This window comes from Leptodactylus fuscus, chromosome 1, assembly GCF_031893055.1.
Source record: "Leptodactylus fuscus isolate aLepFus1 chromosome 1, aLepFus1.hap2, whole genome shotgun sequence".
In the NCBI taxonomy this organism is placed as follows: Eukaryota; Metazoa; Chordata; class Amphibia; order Anura; family Leptodactylidae; genus Leptodactylus; species Leptodactylus fuscus.
The window spans coordinates 75,523,499-75,536,607 of NC_134265.1; the positions used below are offsets into that span (position 1 = coordinate 75,523,499).

Consider the following 13,109-nt stretch of genomic DNA (forward strand, 5'->3'; position numbering starts at 1 on the left):
GCAACATATTGCTACAACATTAGGAAATGTTATTTCACAGTTGCTTTAAGCAAAGTTCTCTCTTGGCAGTGATGTGGGACCAAGTGGATTTCCACGGGGCTTTTTGCATTTAATTTGTCAAGTATGGTGGCTCAGTGGTTAGCAGAACTCAGCTTAAATCTCTATGGCGTTTGTATGTGCTACCTATGTATGTGTGGGTTTACTTGGGGTACTCTAGTTTCCTCGCACACTCCAAAAAACATGCTAACAAGATGCTGTCTATATGTCTATAATAAATTAGATTGGGATCCCTACTGGAGACAGGAACTGCTGTAAATGGCAACCATCCTTAATATGTAGAATATGTTGGACCTGTATAACATAAGTATACATACATCTATATTGAGGATCTATATACAGTAATATATGCTTTAACAACACTTATCTGAAACTCATGCTTTACACTAGGCACAGTGAATAGCAGAATTAATACCTCATGCAAAGTTTCCCTATGGGAGACACGGTTGCTAACAACATGTAACCAATGTCTGTCTTTAGTATATAGCTGATGTTGATGATGTAGTGAGTTTCATTTTTTACAGGGTCCTAGAGACTATTGTGTGAAATAGACTGTGTACTAGATGAGGAAACGCTGATCTCCGAGCACTTAAAGGGTTGTCACTCTTTTAAATGTTTAATAGGGCTGCTGAAGGGGTCATGAACATGAAACTACTTTCCTCCCTTCTTCCGGGGCCTTCAGCAGCAGTACTTCTAGCTTTCTGTATATAGGTCCCAAGCCTGATGTCATCAGTGACATCCTATATCTGCATGGGAAGAATATGCAAATCTGTCTTCCATGATGTAATTAGAAAGACAGTGCCTCATTCATGCAGGTAAAATTCCACATTATTGCAGCAAAGGCCTCTGGGAAGGTCGGGCATGATGTTAAAGGGAGCGCCCTCTATTGGGCTGCATGACTGATGCACTGTCTTCCTAAATACATCATGGAAGACAGATTTGCATATTCTTCCCATGTTCCTTTGCACAGTGGAGCGCAAATGGCTTAATCAGACTCCACACACCTAAATGGTGGTCTCTCCCTAAGGAGTGACGATATCCCCTTAATCCTATATCTGCTAGGTGACTGCTGCAGCATAAAAAACTTGTAAACTGAAAAATGCACCACCCTCCACTAAAACAGAGGCTCATGGATCAATAAGACAATATTTTTTATTTTAATAATCCTTTCAGCAACACTATTAAACATTTTAAAAAAATTTGGGACAACCCCTATATGTTATATTCCATCCTTTTAAGGTCATCATGCATCTTATACCAACTGTCCGCTGTGCAGAGGGATCAATGTCTGCACAAAGCTTACCTTCACTGTGTGAATTGTCTGCGCATAGACATAAAGCTTTATACCAATTCCAAACACTATCCTATATGTTCATTATCAGAGGCAATGCACCCACATACTAAGATTTTATGATGTGCTCGTTCCATTATATTTACATAGAGTAAAAATTCTTTCTAATTAAAGAATGTGCTGGCTTCCAAAAAGGTCTACATTCCCAGCCAGTGCAGTTCTTTTCAGTGCATGAAATGCTAATTATACTCTCTAATATCAAGTGGGTTGTGTCAGGAACAGGCAAGGGCTCCAATCAGAGGCAGAGAGTGTCAGGACTCAGAATCTCATCCCTTTTCCTGCTGCTGCCTGTGACCACCCTCTTGACCTTAGAGAGTCTAGTTAACATATCAGACACCAAAACTAACTGTACTGATTTCTCAAACCATCAAACCATGGGACTAGAGGCAGTGCCAGAATCTGTGAAGCAGCACTTGTTAGTAGGTTGTTAAGAAGCTGCTGGAAGAGGTGGAGAAGCTGGTGGAGGCAGTAGAGAAGCTGGTGGAGGTGGTGAAAGGTTCTTTTTTGGGTAAGCTCACACATAGTTTTTTGGACCTGATTTTGAGGTTATCCACGACTGGATGCCGATGCAGTGCACCGGCATCCAGTTGTGGCATTCCGCTCTGGATTAGGCCCAAATGAATGGGCCTAGTCGGGAGGGAGTGTTGCGAGGTAGACGTCTGCGGCTGAATCAGCCGTGGAATCCGCCTGAAGAAAGGGCAGCTCGCTTCTTTTTTTTCGCAAGCACAAACAAATCGCTCACGGGAAAAGGAACCCAATTGAATTCAATGGGAGGCAGTTTTTTGAGAAAACACGTGTCAAAGTGACCGCTGTAAAACACAATCCCATTGATTTCAATGTGTAGCACACATAAGACGGCACCCATTGAAGTTAATGGGATTCTGTTTTACAGCGCTCACTTTGACACGTGTTTACGTGTCAGAATGACGGGAGCGTTACTCTGTGTGAAAGCAGTCTTAGCCCTAACATATACAGCACTGCAAAATACTGTATATTGGTGCTATAATAGCATATAAATAAATAAAGCTGACTCTGCAGTTCTTTGGTTATATTTCACTTCCTTTGGTGCTCTCAAGTACAGTACTAAAGAGTGAATCCACCTTTTCTTTGCCAGTACCGGATTGAAGCAGACGCGCTGTTTACTTATATGGGTGTGTTGCAGTGCACTTTGTTTGTTCTTTCCTTTTGTAACTACAATAAGATATTCCTTTTATGTTTGCTCTATTCTTAATGATGTACACTGTAGTATTTATTTATATAAGGATATTTCCACTAGTTGGAGATTTTTGACACATTGAAGCCTATGAGTTGCAGGAGTGGGGGATGGGACACATCTGCTTCTGTCCTATTCACACCACATTTTTCCCATTGGTAATCAATGTGAGAAAATGTTCAATGAATGGAATCATGCTCTGATGATAGACAAAGGGTGTGAATATGGTGAAGGGGTGACCCTGCAGTCATGGCATTCCTAGGATTCTCACCAGGATTCCCAAAATTACACAGTATTACCGTCATTACTTTTCTACTTCTCAGTGCTGAGTTGTTTTATTACGTCATATTATACAATTATTTTCTTATTATGTGATAACTTTATAGCGGGTATATTCATTCCAATATATGACAGGTTTCCTATTGAAAAATACAAGCAAAACCCCATATATGACTGTTTTTACTGATTTAAGTAAATGGGAAAAGAAAGAGCATGATGAAGATAGAAAATAAGTCCTATGTGAGCTCATGACAAAATTTCTTTAGGCCGAGGCCACACGTTGCAGAAAAGTAGCATTTTTTCTTGCAGATTTTACTGTTTTTTTTTTTAGCTAAAGCCAGGCGTAGATTGAGGAGAAGGGAGAAGTAGAAGAGTTTCCTATATATTTTCCAGTCCACTTGTAGATACTCTTGGCTTTGGCTAAAAAAAAAAATTACAGCAAAATCTACAGCACATAAAGCTACTTTTCTGCAACATGAGGCGTGAGATAAAAAAAAATGCCGCATTTTATGGTCACTGTATAGTGGATGGGATTCTAGAGAATCTCATCCCCACAATGGACAAGCTTCGATTTCCAAAACCGTTGCGGTTTTGGAAATCGCAGTATGTCCATTATACGTACAGAAACACCAGTTTACCATATAGGTATGATGGAAGCAGAAAATCCACAGAGAAAACCTCTGCGGACTTTCTGTGAAAAGCACTGTGAGAAAAACCATGATGTGTTGCCACTGCAGTTTTTCCTGCAACGCTTTTTTGCTGCAGGACGCTACATGGGGCCTTCACATGAATCCCATCCACTTTGCAGATACTGTAAAACGCTGCAATTTTTCCAGCGGCGTTTCCACCGCGGACAAAATGCTGCGCTTCCAGCCCGTGGGGCCCTGGCCTTAAAGGGGTTGTCCCATCACAAGGATCCTATCTATACTGCTTGTTAATGTGAATGTAAGACTTTTCCTAAATACACTGCTTCAGCAAAGCTGCTTAGTTTGTCCACTATCTTACTTTATTCATTTTTTCTTTTTGACACATCCCTTGACTTATCTGGTCATAAGTCAAGTGATGTATCTGCTGCACTGAGGGGGGAGGGAGGAGGGGCTAAGTGCATGGGAGCGAGCCTGGGGGGGTGTAGTTTACCCTTTGGGGGGAAGGGGCCACCAATACAGACCCGGCATCCGCTGTAATAGAGAGGCGGATGCCGGGGAGGGTTAGACGCCGGCACAGGTGAAGCCAGCAGCGGCAGGAGCGATGCTGCTATTCCGGGGGGGGGGGGGAGCGGAGGAGCGGAATAACAGCATCACTCCTGCCGCTGCTGGCTTCATGCAGGGCAGGAGCATAGCGATGTTGTAGGCACCTGTGCCAGCGTCTAACTCTCCCCAGCATCCGCCACTCTATTACAGCGGATGCCGGGTCTGTATTGGCATTGTGAAGGCTAGACTGGTCTCACCATCTATGAGTGTGCACGCAGGGCCAGCGGCATCTCGCCGCTGGCTTTGCATATGTGACCCCGCCCAACAATGACGCAACAAAGCAGGAAGACAGAAGATTTTACAGCAACGAAGACTGGTGAGTATGCGACGTGGGAATACCCCTTTAAGGCAGTTTATATGACATTCCTGTAACTCAGCTCTTTTCTGGTCTACAGTCTGCACTGATTTATTCTGCCTGATCTTACTTTATGCAACTGCGATCTCATGAAAATTTAGGCTTGGTTTATACAGCGAATTTTACTGAAGAACTGCATACGGTTTTAAAATTGCAATAATATCTAACAGATGCTACTGTGTATTTTACCAGCGTGATATCAACTAGTAAACTAGGGGTGTGCGATTTAATGGCCATTAACATGGAGGTAAAATGGACAGTAACATGATAAGCATTACTACATTGAGAAACCACATGCAGTTCATACATGAAACAACGCTGTACAAACCTGGTGACAATTACCCAAAGATTTCCATCTGACCTAGAATTTGCTACAATTTTGCCCAGTGTAGACACAATCTTGTATGAGCTAAATGCATCAGGGTACATGCAGAAATATGTCCCTGTTTTCATGGTTTATAATAATGTATATTCTTAGGCTTAAGGCCCCACTGGGTGGAAACGCAGCGTAAAAAAACGCAGAGAAAATGCTGCCTTTTCTGTCGAGAAAAAAGGTTTTGTGTTGCGGAAATTCATATGAGTTTTCTGTTGAGTTTTTCATCGCGTTTTTGCTCGAATTTCTTATGTGCAATAAAGGTAATTGAAAGGCTATGTTAAAAATCCTAAGGAATTATGGTCCTCTGCTATTTAGGCCGGAAACGCCGCAATTTGGCCAGCGGCGTTTTACATTACTTGCAAAGTGGATGGGAATCATGCAAATTCCTTTCCCACTTTGTGGAATAAATCGTTGCGGTTTTGAAAATCGCAGCATGTCAATTATATCTACAGTACAGAAACGCCGGCGGCTTTCCCATATATATGATTGTAACAGAAAGTCTGCAGAGGAAACTCTGTGAACTTTCTGTTCAAAGCGCTACAGGAAGAACCACAATGTGTTCACGCCGCGGTTGTTCCCGCAGCGCTTTAGCACGGCGCTTCTGGCCTGTGGGGCCTTAGCCTCAACAAAGCAAAACACTGAGTTTTTGTCTGCAGATTTTGATGCTTTTCCACGGCGCTTCTGCGGAGTTTCCGCAACACATTTATCATGCTGCGGTTTTCACACTCTCCATAGAAATCTATGGAGGGAAAAACTCAGCGTTTCCGCAGCATTTTTTTCCGCAGTGTGGGGCTAGGATTAGACAAAATTGCATTCACTATGCTGGTACTGTAAAACGCAACGTTTTTTTTCGGCTGCGTTTCCGCAATGCCCAAAGATGCTGCGTTTCCAGGCAAATTGGTTTTCTCATGATTTAGGATTGAGGTCAGCCAAAGATCAATTTCTTTTTGTTTGCGGTTGTCCATTTGGGCTAATGGAAAGAGTGTCAAGTGGTGATACACCCTCTATGACATCTATGTGCCCTATTAGGATTTATAAATGAGGGTATCAATGTATGTCACTGAAAGGGGATTTGACTTATCCACCAAAGGAAAGGAATATATAAAACTTTACTTTTATTAGATACTCTAAAACATATAACAAAATGTTTAAAACATATCCTACACCATAACCCGCTGTGTGATGACAGGTAAGTGTATAAGGAGGAGAGCTGGAAGCGCTATCTCTGTTGCGCCCTATTTCAATCCTGTCTCTACCTCCCTCATCCAATACACGATGTGCACCATCCACCATTGGTGCACATCGTGTATTGGATGAGGGAGGTAGAGACAGGATTGAAATAGGGCGCAACAGAGATAGCGCTTCCAGCTCTCCTCCTTATACACTTACCTGTCATCACACAGCGGGTTATGGTGTAGGATATGTTTTAAACATTTTGTTATATGTTTTAGAGTATCTAATAAAAGTAAAGTTTTATATATTCCTTTCCTTTGGTGGATAAGTCAAATCCCCTTTCAGTGACATATGTTTATAGGAATTTATCTATCTAAAGTTACGGTGATTTTTGCATAGGGTATCAATGTAGAAAAGGGGATTTTCAGCATGTTTGTAAAAAACATACACTCATAAAACAAGAAAAGCAAATGACACGAATAGTACTTTCTGGGGATAAGAACTAACTAGGTGTTCTGCTTAACTATTACAGCACAATTATCCTCCCTGCTTGTAAGGGTGAGTTCACACGGAGTAAAGTGCCGCGTGACGCTATTTTGCGGCCATGATTTTATAAACCATCAGGTTTATAAAATATTTGTATTCAATAAGTACATCGCCTTGACCTCCGATAATGCCACATGGCTTAAATGTGGCATGCCAATTCTCTAATTTTTACACAGTGAATTTGATTTAAAGTGTACTAAGGTCAGACCTTTTTTTCAGGGCCACTGGGATCCAGAAAGAAGAAGACAGAAATTAAAGGGATCTATGCCAAAACACAATGCACGCACATTTCATTTCTCCCAGGACTAGACAGTCTTTAAATATTCATGAGCAAAATAACATTAGTGTATGCTCTAACAATCAATGGCAGGAAGACGGGTGGAATCGCAACCCAACCCAAGAGCTTTTTATATAGTTTAATGTCTTCATAACCATTCTCCTATACTATGTGATATTCTCCTTCACGTATAATGGTTATCTGCATGGCTCCTCACTATATATACTGTACATATGTTTATATTAGGTAGTAAAGCAGACCATAAAAATTAGATGTAAACCAGTCAGATTGTACATTTGGGTGATACTAGGTTCTAGTACTAGATTATTCTCATTTTCAATATTGATTTTCTTGTTTTCACTTAAAATGTAACTAAACTTTTGAACAACTTTTGACCTGCCAGAATTTGTGACATTAATAAATGTTGTAATTTACCTTATTAACAGGTTTTGCCCCTCTTCGTGAAATCCTGCACAGAAATCCACTTTTGTCCGTTCTCTGTATTATTCTGGTTTCTCACTACCGGTGTATAGGCTCTCATAAAACAGGGAATCTGAGTCAGGAGTACGGGCCCGTTTAAACAGTTATAACTCGGCCATTATAAAACATATAACAGAATCCAACCAGACTCATTTTACCTGCTTTGATAATCATGCTCCAGTTGGAAGCCCGTGGGAGGCAAATAACAGAAAAAGACAGAAGTAGATTCCACCACAGGATTTTATGGAAAATTCTGTTAATAAAGAATATTACAATATTCATTAAAAGTGACCTATCACCACCTCAAGTTGTTATCATCTGTTAGTAGGTGTCACTCCACTGATTCTGGCACAGTTGGATTTTTTCTCTAGCCTCCACCATTCCTGAGCAACAAGCACAGGTAGTTCTGATGCCTGACGTGTAATGTCAGAAGGGCGGTGTCAGATGGGGGCATGACTCAGAGCTCCAATCAGAGGCAGCCAGTGTCAGACAGAGCTCAGAGTCACACCCCTTGTCTGCTCCTGCCTGATACCGCCCTCCTGAGTCTAAAAAACTTACCACGTACCAAAACAAACAGCATTGACTACTCAGAAATGGTGAGGACTAGAGAAAAATTCCAACTGTGCCATAATCAGTGGAGCAGTGCCTATTGATGTAAAAAGATGGACTTGCTGGAGGTGTCGGAAGTTCTTCTTTAAGAGCACAAATGCTGTCAGAGAATCAAAAGTTGTTTGAAAGTTTAGTTATGCTTTAAATAAATTACAATAAAGTGTAATGAGTTGGCACAGTGAGAAGGCGTTAGATATATCTAATTCAGGATTCCAACTATTGACTACAGTGAAGAAATAGCATACTGTGGGAATATATCAGATTCTGGGACAAGAACAACATCAATATCACAATTATGATTAAAAAAAAACTGAATTGTGCTTCTTTGAAGTGGTGAATAAGATTATTCAATTAAGTGCCCAGCCCTTTGTGGTACCATAACCATCAACAAAAAAAACAAAGCCTACCCTTGTCATAAGATGGAATGCACCATAACTTGTCTATTGTCTTTTACTGTGGACACGTGGGACTCTGTTACAGCCTGGGAACCGACCATCACCCACCTACCCCATGTGTTTATGGAAGCTTGGCAAGAGAGCAGCACCCTGTCTACCTGGACGGATTCAGACTTCTTTGGGCAGTAGAACACAGTGGTAAGAAGAAAGGAGGAGGGCTTGTGATGAAGGACATTTGGGACATTTTTTGTGGTTAAGGAACAATAGTACTGATGCAAGATACCAAACTATCAGCTGTGAGCAGGAGATCTCACCACCTACCAAAGAACTGCCACATGTTATCGTGATACCTGCATATGTCCCCTACCCCTACAAAAAAAAATGTTTCTGCCTGTTATATCTAAATGCTATGACCCCCTCCTCGTGTCCTTTAACTGCAGTCGGCCATATTATCAACATCACTCCGCACAGAGAACTAAGTGATCCTGCAGTGTGTCTTTGTATTTTTTCATTTTAGTTGCTATGATTCCTAGTATTTCTCTATCTGCCATGAGCTTGTATGTGTTTTTCTCTCTTGTTATATACTACTGTACCATCTATGAAACTGTATCACTGAAATTTCCCCATTGTGGGACTAGTAAAGGATTATCTTATTTTATCTTATCTGTGGCTAAGGTTGACTACAGGAGAAAAAAAAATGAACATGACAAATCAGAGTTTAGGCAATTGGAAGATTTTGCCAAAATCTGGCATCTAAGCATCAGTTTTAGCTATAGGGGGTGCACAGGAAGCAATCCCTAACGGCACCAAACCCTGAGAGGGCCCCAAAGGTCTTTCTGTCACATAAAATAGAGAGCAGGGTGAAAAGACAAAAAAGTGGTGTATCTTTGACCCAAATTAAGGAAGATGTATTACTTCTATGTCAGTTTTCTGACATCAATCTCATTGTAGATTCCCCCACTGTGTCCGAGAATTACCGTAGTTGTTCTACGGAGTTGAGTGGCGCCTTTTTGTGTATCTATGCAGAGTGCAAAAAATTAATGATACTCAGAGACTCTGACTTACAGAAACCTCCAGCCCAAGTCAAGTGAAATCATACATCACTAAATCCCGCACCTCTCTTAGTTGTAGAATAGGTGGAGGTCTCAACGTTATCTTTAAGAAGGATCTTTTTGTAAAGGTTAAACCAACTTTATCTTAGCAAACCTGTTCTATAATATATGCCAGATACAATGGAATGCATATATAATACATACAAAGAATTCACAAATGGTTCTCCCTGAATGCAGACACAAAATATACATTTTTCATCTTGCCAAATACATATTAATGAGAATGTATTCTTTTTGATGGATCCAAATTCTCGTCTGATTTCAGAATTGGATATAAAGCTGTCAGTTAAGTATGTTAGCAATCGGGCCATTCTGGAGCTCGCCGTACTACGGTATAACTGACTATGATGCAGTTAGTTCTATGCACACGGCCGAGTTCGGTGCAGCCCCACACACAGACCATTTACCACAGATGGGACTCGCACACATGGGGCTGTAGCCTGATCATACACTTTGGATAGCTGTCCGCCTATGTTATCTCTCCAAAAAACCCATATACTGTACATGTACACTTGGCTTCACCAAGCATGCATATCTTCTGAAAGAGAAAAGGCTATTATCAGACATTACTTATCGCCTCTAAGAACAAAAGGATTGAGCATGTTGAAATCCAACAGCTGAATTCTTCTGCTCCCTGACATCTGTCAATGGCGCAGTGTCTACAGGCCCCCCATATACATTGGACGTATGGATGGTCCTACAGGTATCACCAGGTTTGGCCAACATTATTCTAATATATATCGTCAGCTTGAGTCGCTAGCCTTATAGGTTTATCAGTGTACAGGGCTAGCAAATTTAGTAGCAATGGTAAGGTAAATTTGGCAGTACTTGATAGGTGCGCTAGAGACAGTTTTCCTTATGCCATTAAATAGCTGCCTTATATACTCGAGTATTTTGCACCAAAAAATGTGACAAATTTCTCCTATTTTATAAATAGCTATGCCGCTCTTTATAGTTTTTTTTTTTTTTTTTTTTTGCAAAACTGTTTAGGTAACAGTATAAAATTCTCAATAAATGAGTTTCTCAAGTTTTTGAGCATTTTTGTGTGCTTTTGTTGCCCTGTACTGCTATTAGTTTTAAAGTTGACACCTATTCAGATAACAAGATGATGCAGCGCTGGAGTCCTGGGTTTGAATCCTGCCAAGAACAACATTCGCAAGGAGTTTGTATTTTCTCCCCGTGTGTGCGTGAGTTTCCTCCGGGTACTCTGGTTTCTTCCCACACTCCAAAGACATACTGATAGGGAATGTAGATTGTGAGCCCTATATGGGACAGTGACTGACAATGTCTGTAAATGTGCTGCGGAATATGATGGCGCTATACAAGTAAGCATAAAAAAAATAAAATTGTGGGTGTCCCAGAATCAGAATCAGATCTCCACCGTTCCCATGTTCCCTAAATGAACAGATGACACTTTATTCTCCAGCAGGCCAATAGAGTTAAATGTAGCCGTAACATATATCCCTAAACAACTCCGATCATGTGATTCATGTGCCCCCCCCCCGCCCCCTCATTAATCTCAGGAGTAAACTTGATCCAATCCCTATAATTGCTCTTCCTATAGCTTTTCCCTCTTTTGTGCTCTACATATTACATACCATTAGCCCTAAAACAGAAGGTTAAAGCTAAAGCGAAAATACCTTTGAATCTTTTCTTTGCATAGCAGTGAGAGACCTGAAACAGGGAGCTAGCAGTTGTCAGACAAGCTGGACAGGCCATTATCCAGGATGTATGAGAACACATGTAATGTGTCCTGTCATCTGAAACAACACTGGTAGGAAAATATTCCCAAGCATTGCTGCTAGCACACTAACCGAGCGTGTTGGCTATGCAAAATATTATTAAAGTAGTGAGTGAAATTTAGTATTTATGTCCAAATAATATTTCTGAGAACACAAAATATTTCACGCAACTAAAATGCTGTGATACTTCGACCATTGTATCACTGTGAACAAACAACTAGTTATCGGTGACTTCTAGACTCACAATGATGTGACACTTGGCACAGAGATCCCCACAAATCCTACAAAGATCCCATTCTCTGTGCAGCATACAGCTCAAATCGTGTATGTGATATAGATTATATCAATCGGCATGGCGTCCTGTCTGTTGTCATGATGTCAGCTATTTGGTCCTCTATAGTAGTGACCCCAGTATATATACGCGAGTACACAAGAGGAAATTAGATAGTGAGCTCAGCTGGCAATGAGAAAAAGATTACATGGGATTAGGGGACAGATTTATCAATATGACACTGCGTAATATGCTACTGAAAACCGCCACAGGTGATAGGTGGCACTGGGGTCTTGGATTCCCATCCAACCATAGTCAACATGTGCAAGGAGTCTGGTGTTCGCCCTTTGTTTGGGTTTCCTTTGGCAACCCCCACCTCTATGATATTGGTTCTAGTGTATGACTATTTATTAGAGATAAGGAGCTTACCTCTACAGGGGTGAGAATATGAATAATTATATACTCTATTGCAACATTGAATATGTTGAAACTATGTATGCAACAGGAAAAATTTATATATTTATATATATATATATATATATATATATATATATATATATATATATATATAGCAGAGAATTTTTTTCTAGTGAAATTTATGACCTTTCAAAAAAATTTACTTTAGGCTGGGGTGTGGCAAGGGTGCATTTTTTTTTATTAATGGATCTAAACTAGCTATAATTTTAGAGACTGTAAGACACTTTAAAGATTATCACATTATGTAAATTTTCTGACAGCCACTGCATAATCCCCAAAAACCCATGTCTGTGATGGGTACAGGGCTGTGGAATATGTTGGCGCTATACAAATAATGAGAATCATAAATAATAAAATAGCAACTACATCTGTATGAAATAACAATGTCATCGCTGTTCCTTAACTCTTACCTGGCTGGAAGAGATTGTGTCCACAATAAAGCCAAACTGATGGATTTCTTCCGACCCATTCATTGTAACCATCATCTTGCAAACAGAAGAAAATTCCCTTGTGTCTTCAGCACATGAATGCTTGGAACAGCTGCAGCCAAGTTTGATAAGAGATACTGAGCCCAACAAAGAAACTTGCTCTGGTTGTGAACTGATGAAGGCTTAGCTGTTACTGAGAAGAGCTCATGGAAAAATAAGGAGAATAAATCTGATAGGCTGTGTTTATGTTGTGAAAATTTTATGAGAGATACTGAAGCTATGCAAAGAACAACACCGCCCATTACACAGCACTCCTCCTCCTCCTCCTCCTCCTCCTCCTGCAGAAACCCAGCAGCACTTCACACTTACAAGAGGGTCAGTCTGTGCACTGACCATAGCAGGGGCAGGAGGGGTCATTTACACAACCCAAAGCATGGGCTGCCCTGTACTACAAATATCACATATTGTAGAAAGTGATTTAAAAATAAAGCATTGACTTCTATAGAACCAACCCAAAGAATAACTTACATAGAAGACATTACATTATGATTATTTTAGCAAGCCTCCTGGCTGTGAATGAAAACTGTATTATTTGGGAAGTTACACAGGGGAAATAACATTACACAGTTACTACTAAAATCAATAGGCCGACCATGTCATGCATGGACTTGTGAGATCCACCAGAGCAAGAGATACTGTTTGCAGGGGGTCTTTCCAC

General features: G+C 40.7%; 1 protein-coding gene across 1 annotated transcript in view; it reads right to left on the reverse strand.

Annotated features, from left to right (window-relative positions):
* Positions 1–12,445, reverse strand: part of TRIM36 (tripartite motif containing 36) — a 49,694-nt gene extending 37,249 nt beyond the window's left edge. The window contains exon 1 of the mRNA XM_075272246.1: positions 12,374–12,445. Coding sequence (XP_075128347.1) covers positions 12,374–12,445 — 72 coding nt within the window. The remainder of the gene's footprint in view (positions 1–12,373) is intronic.
* Positions 12,446–13,109: the final 664 nt, after the last annotated feature.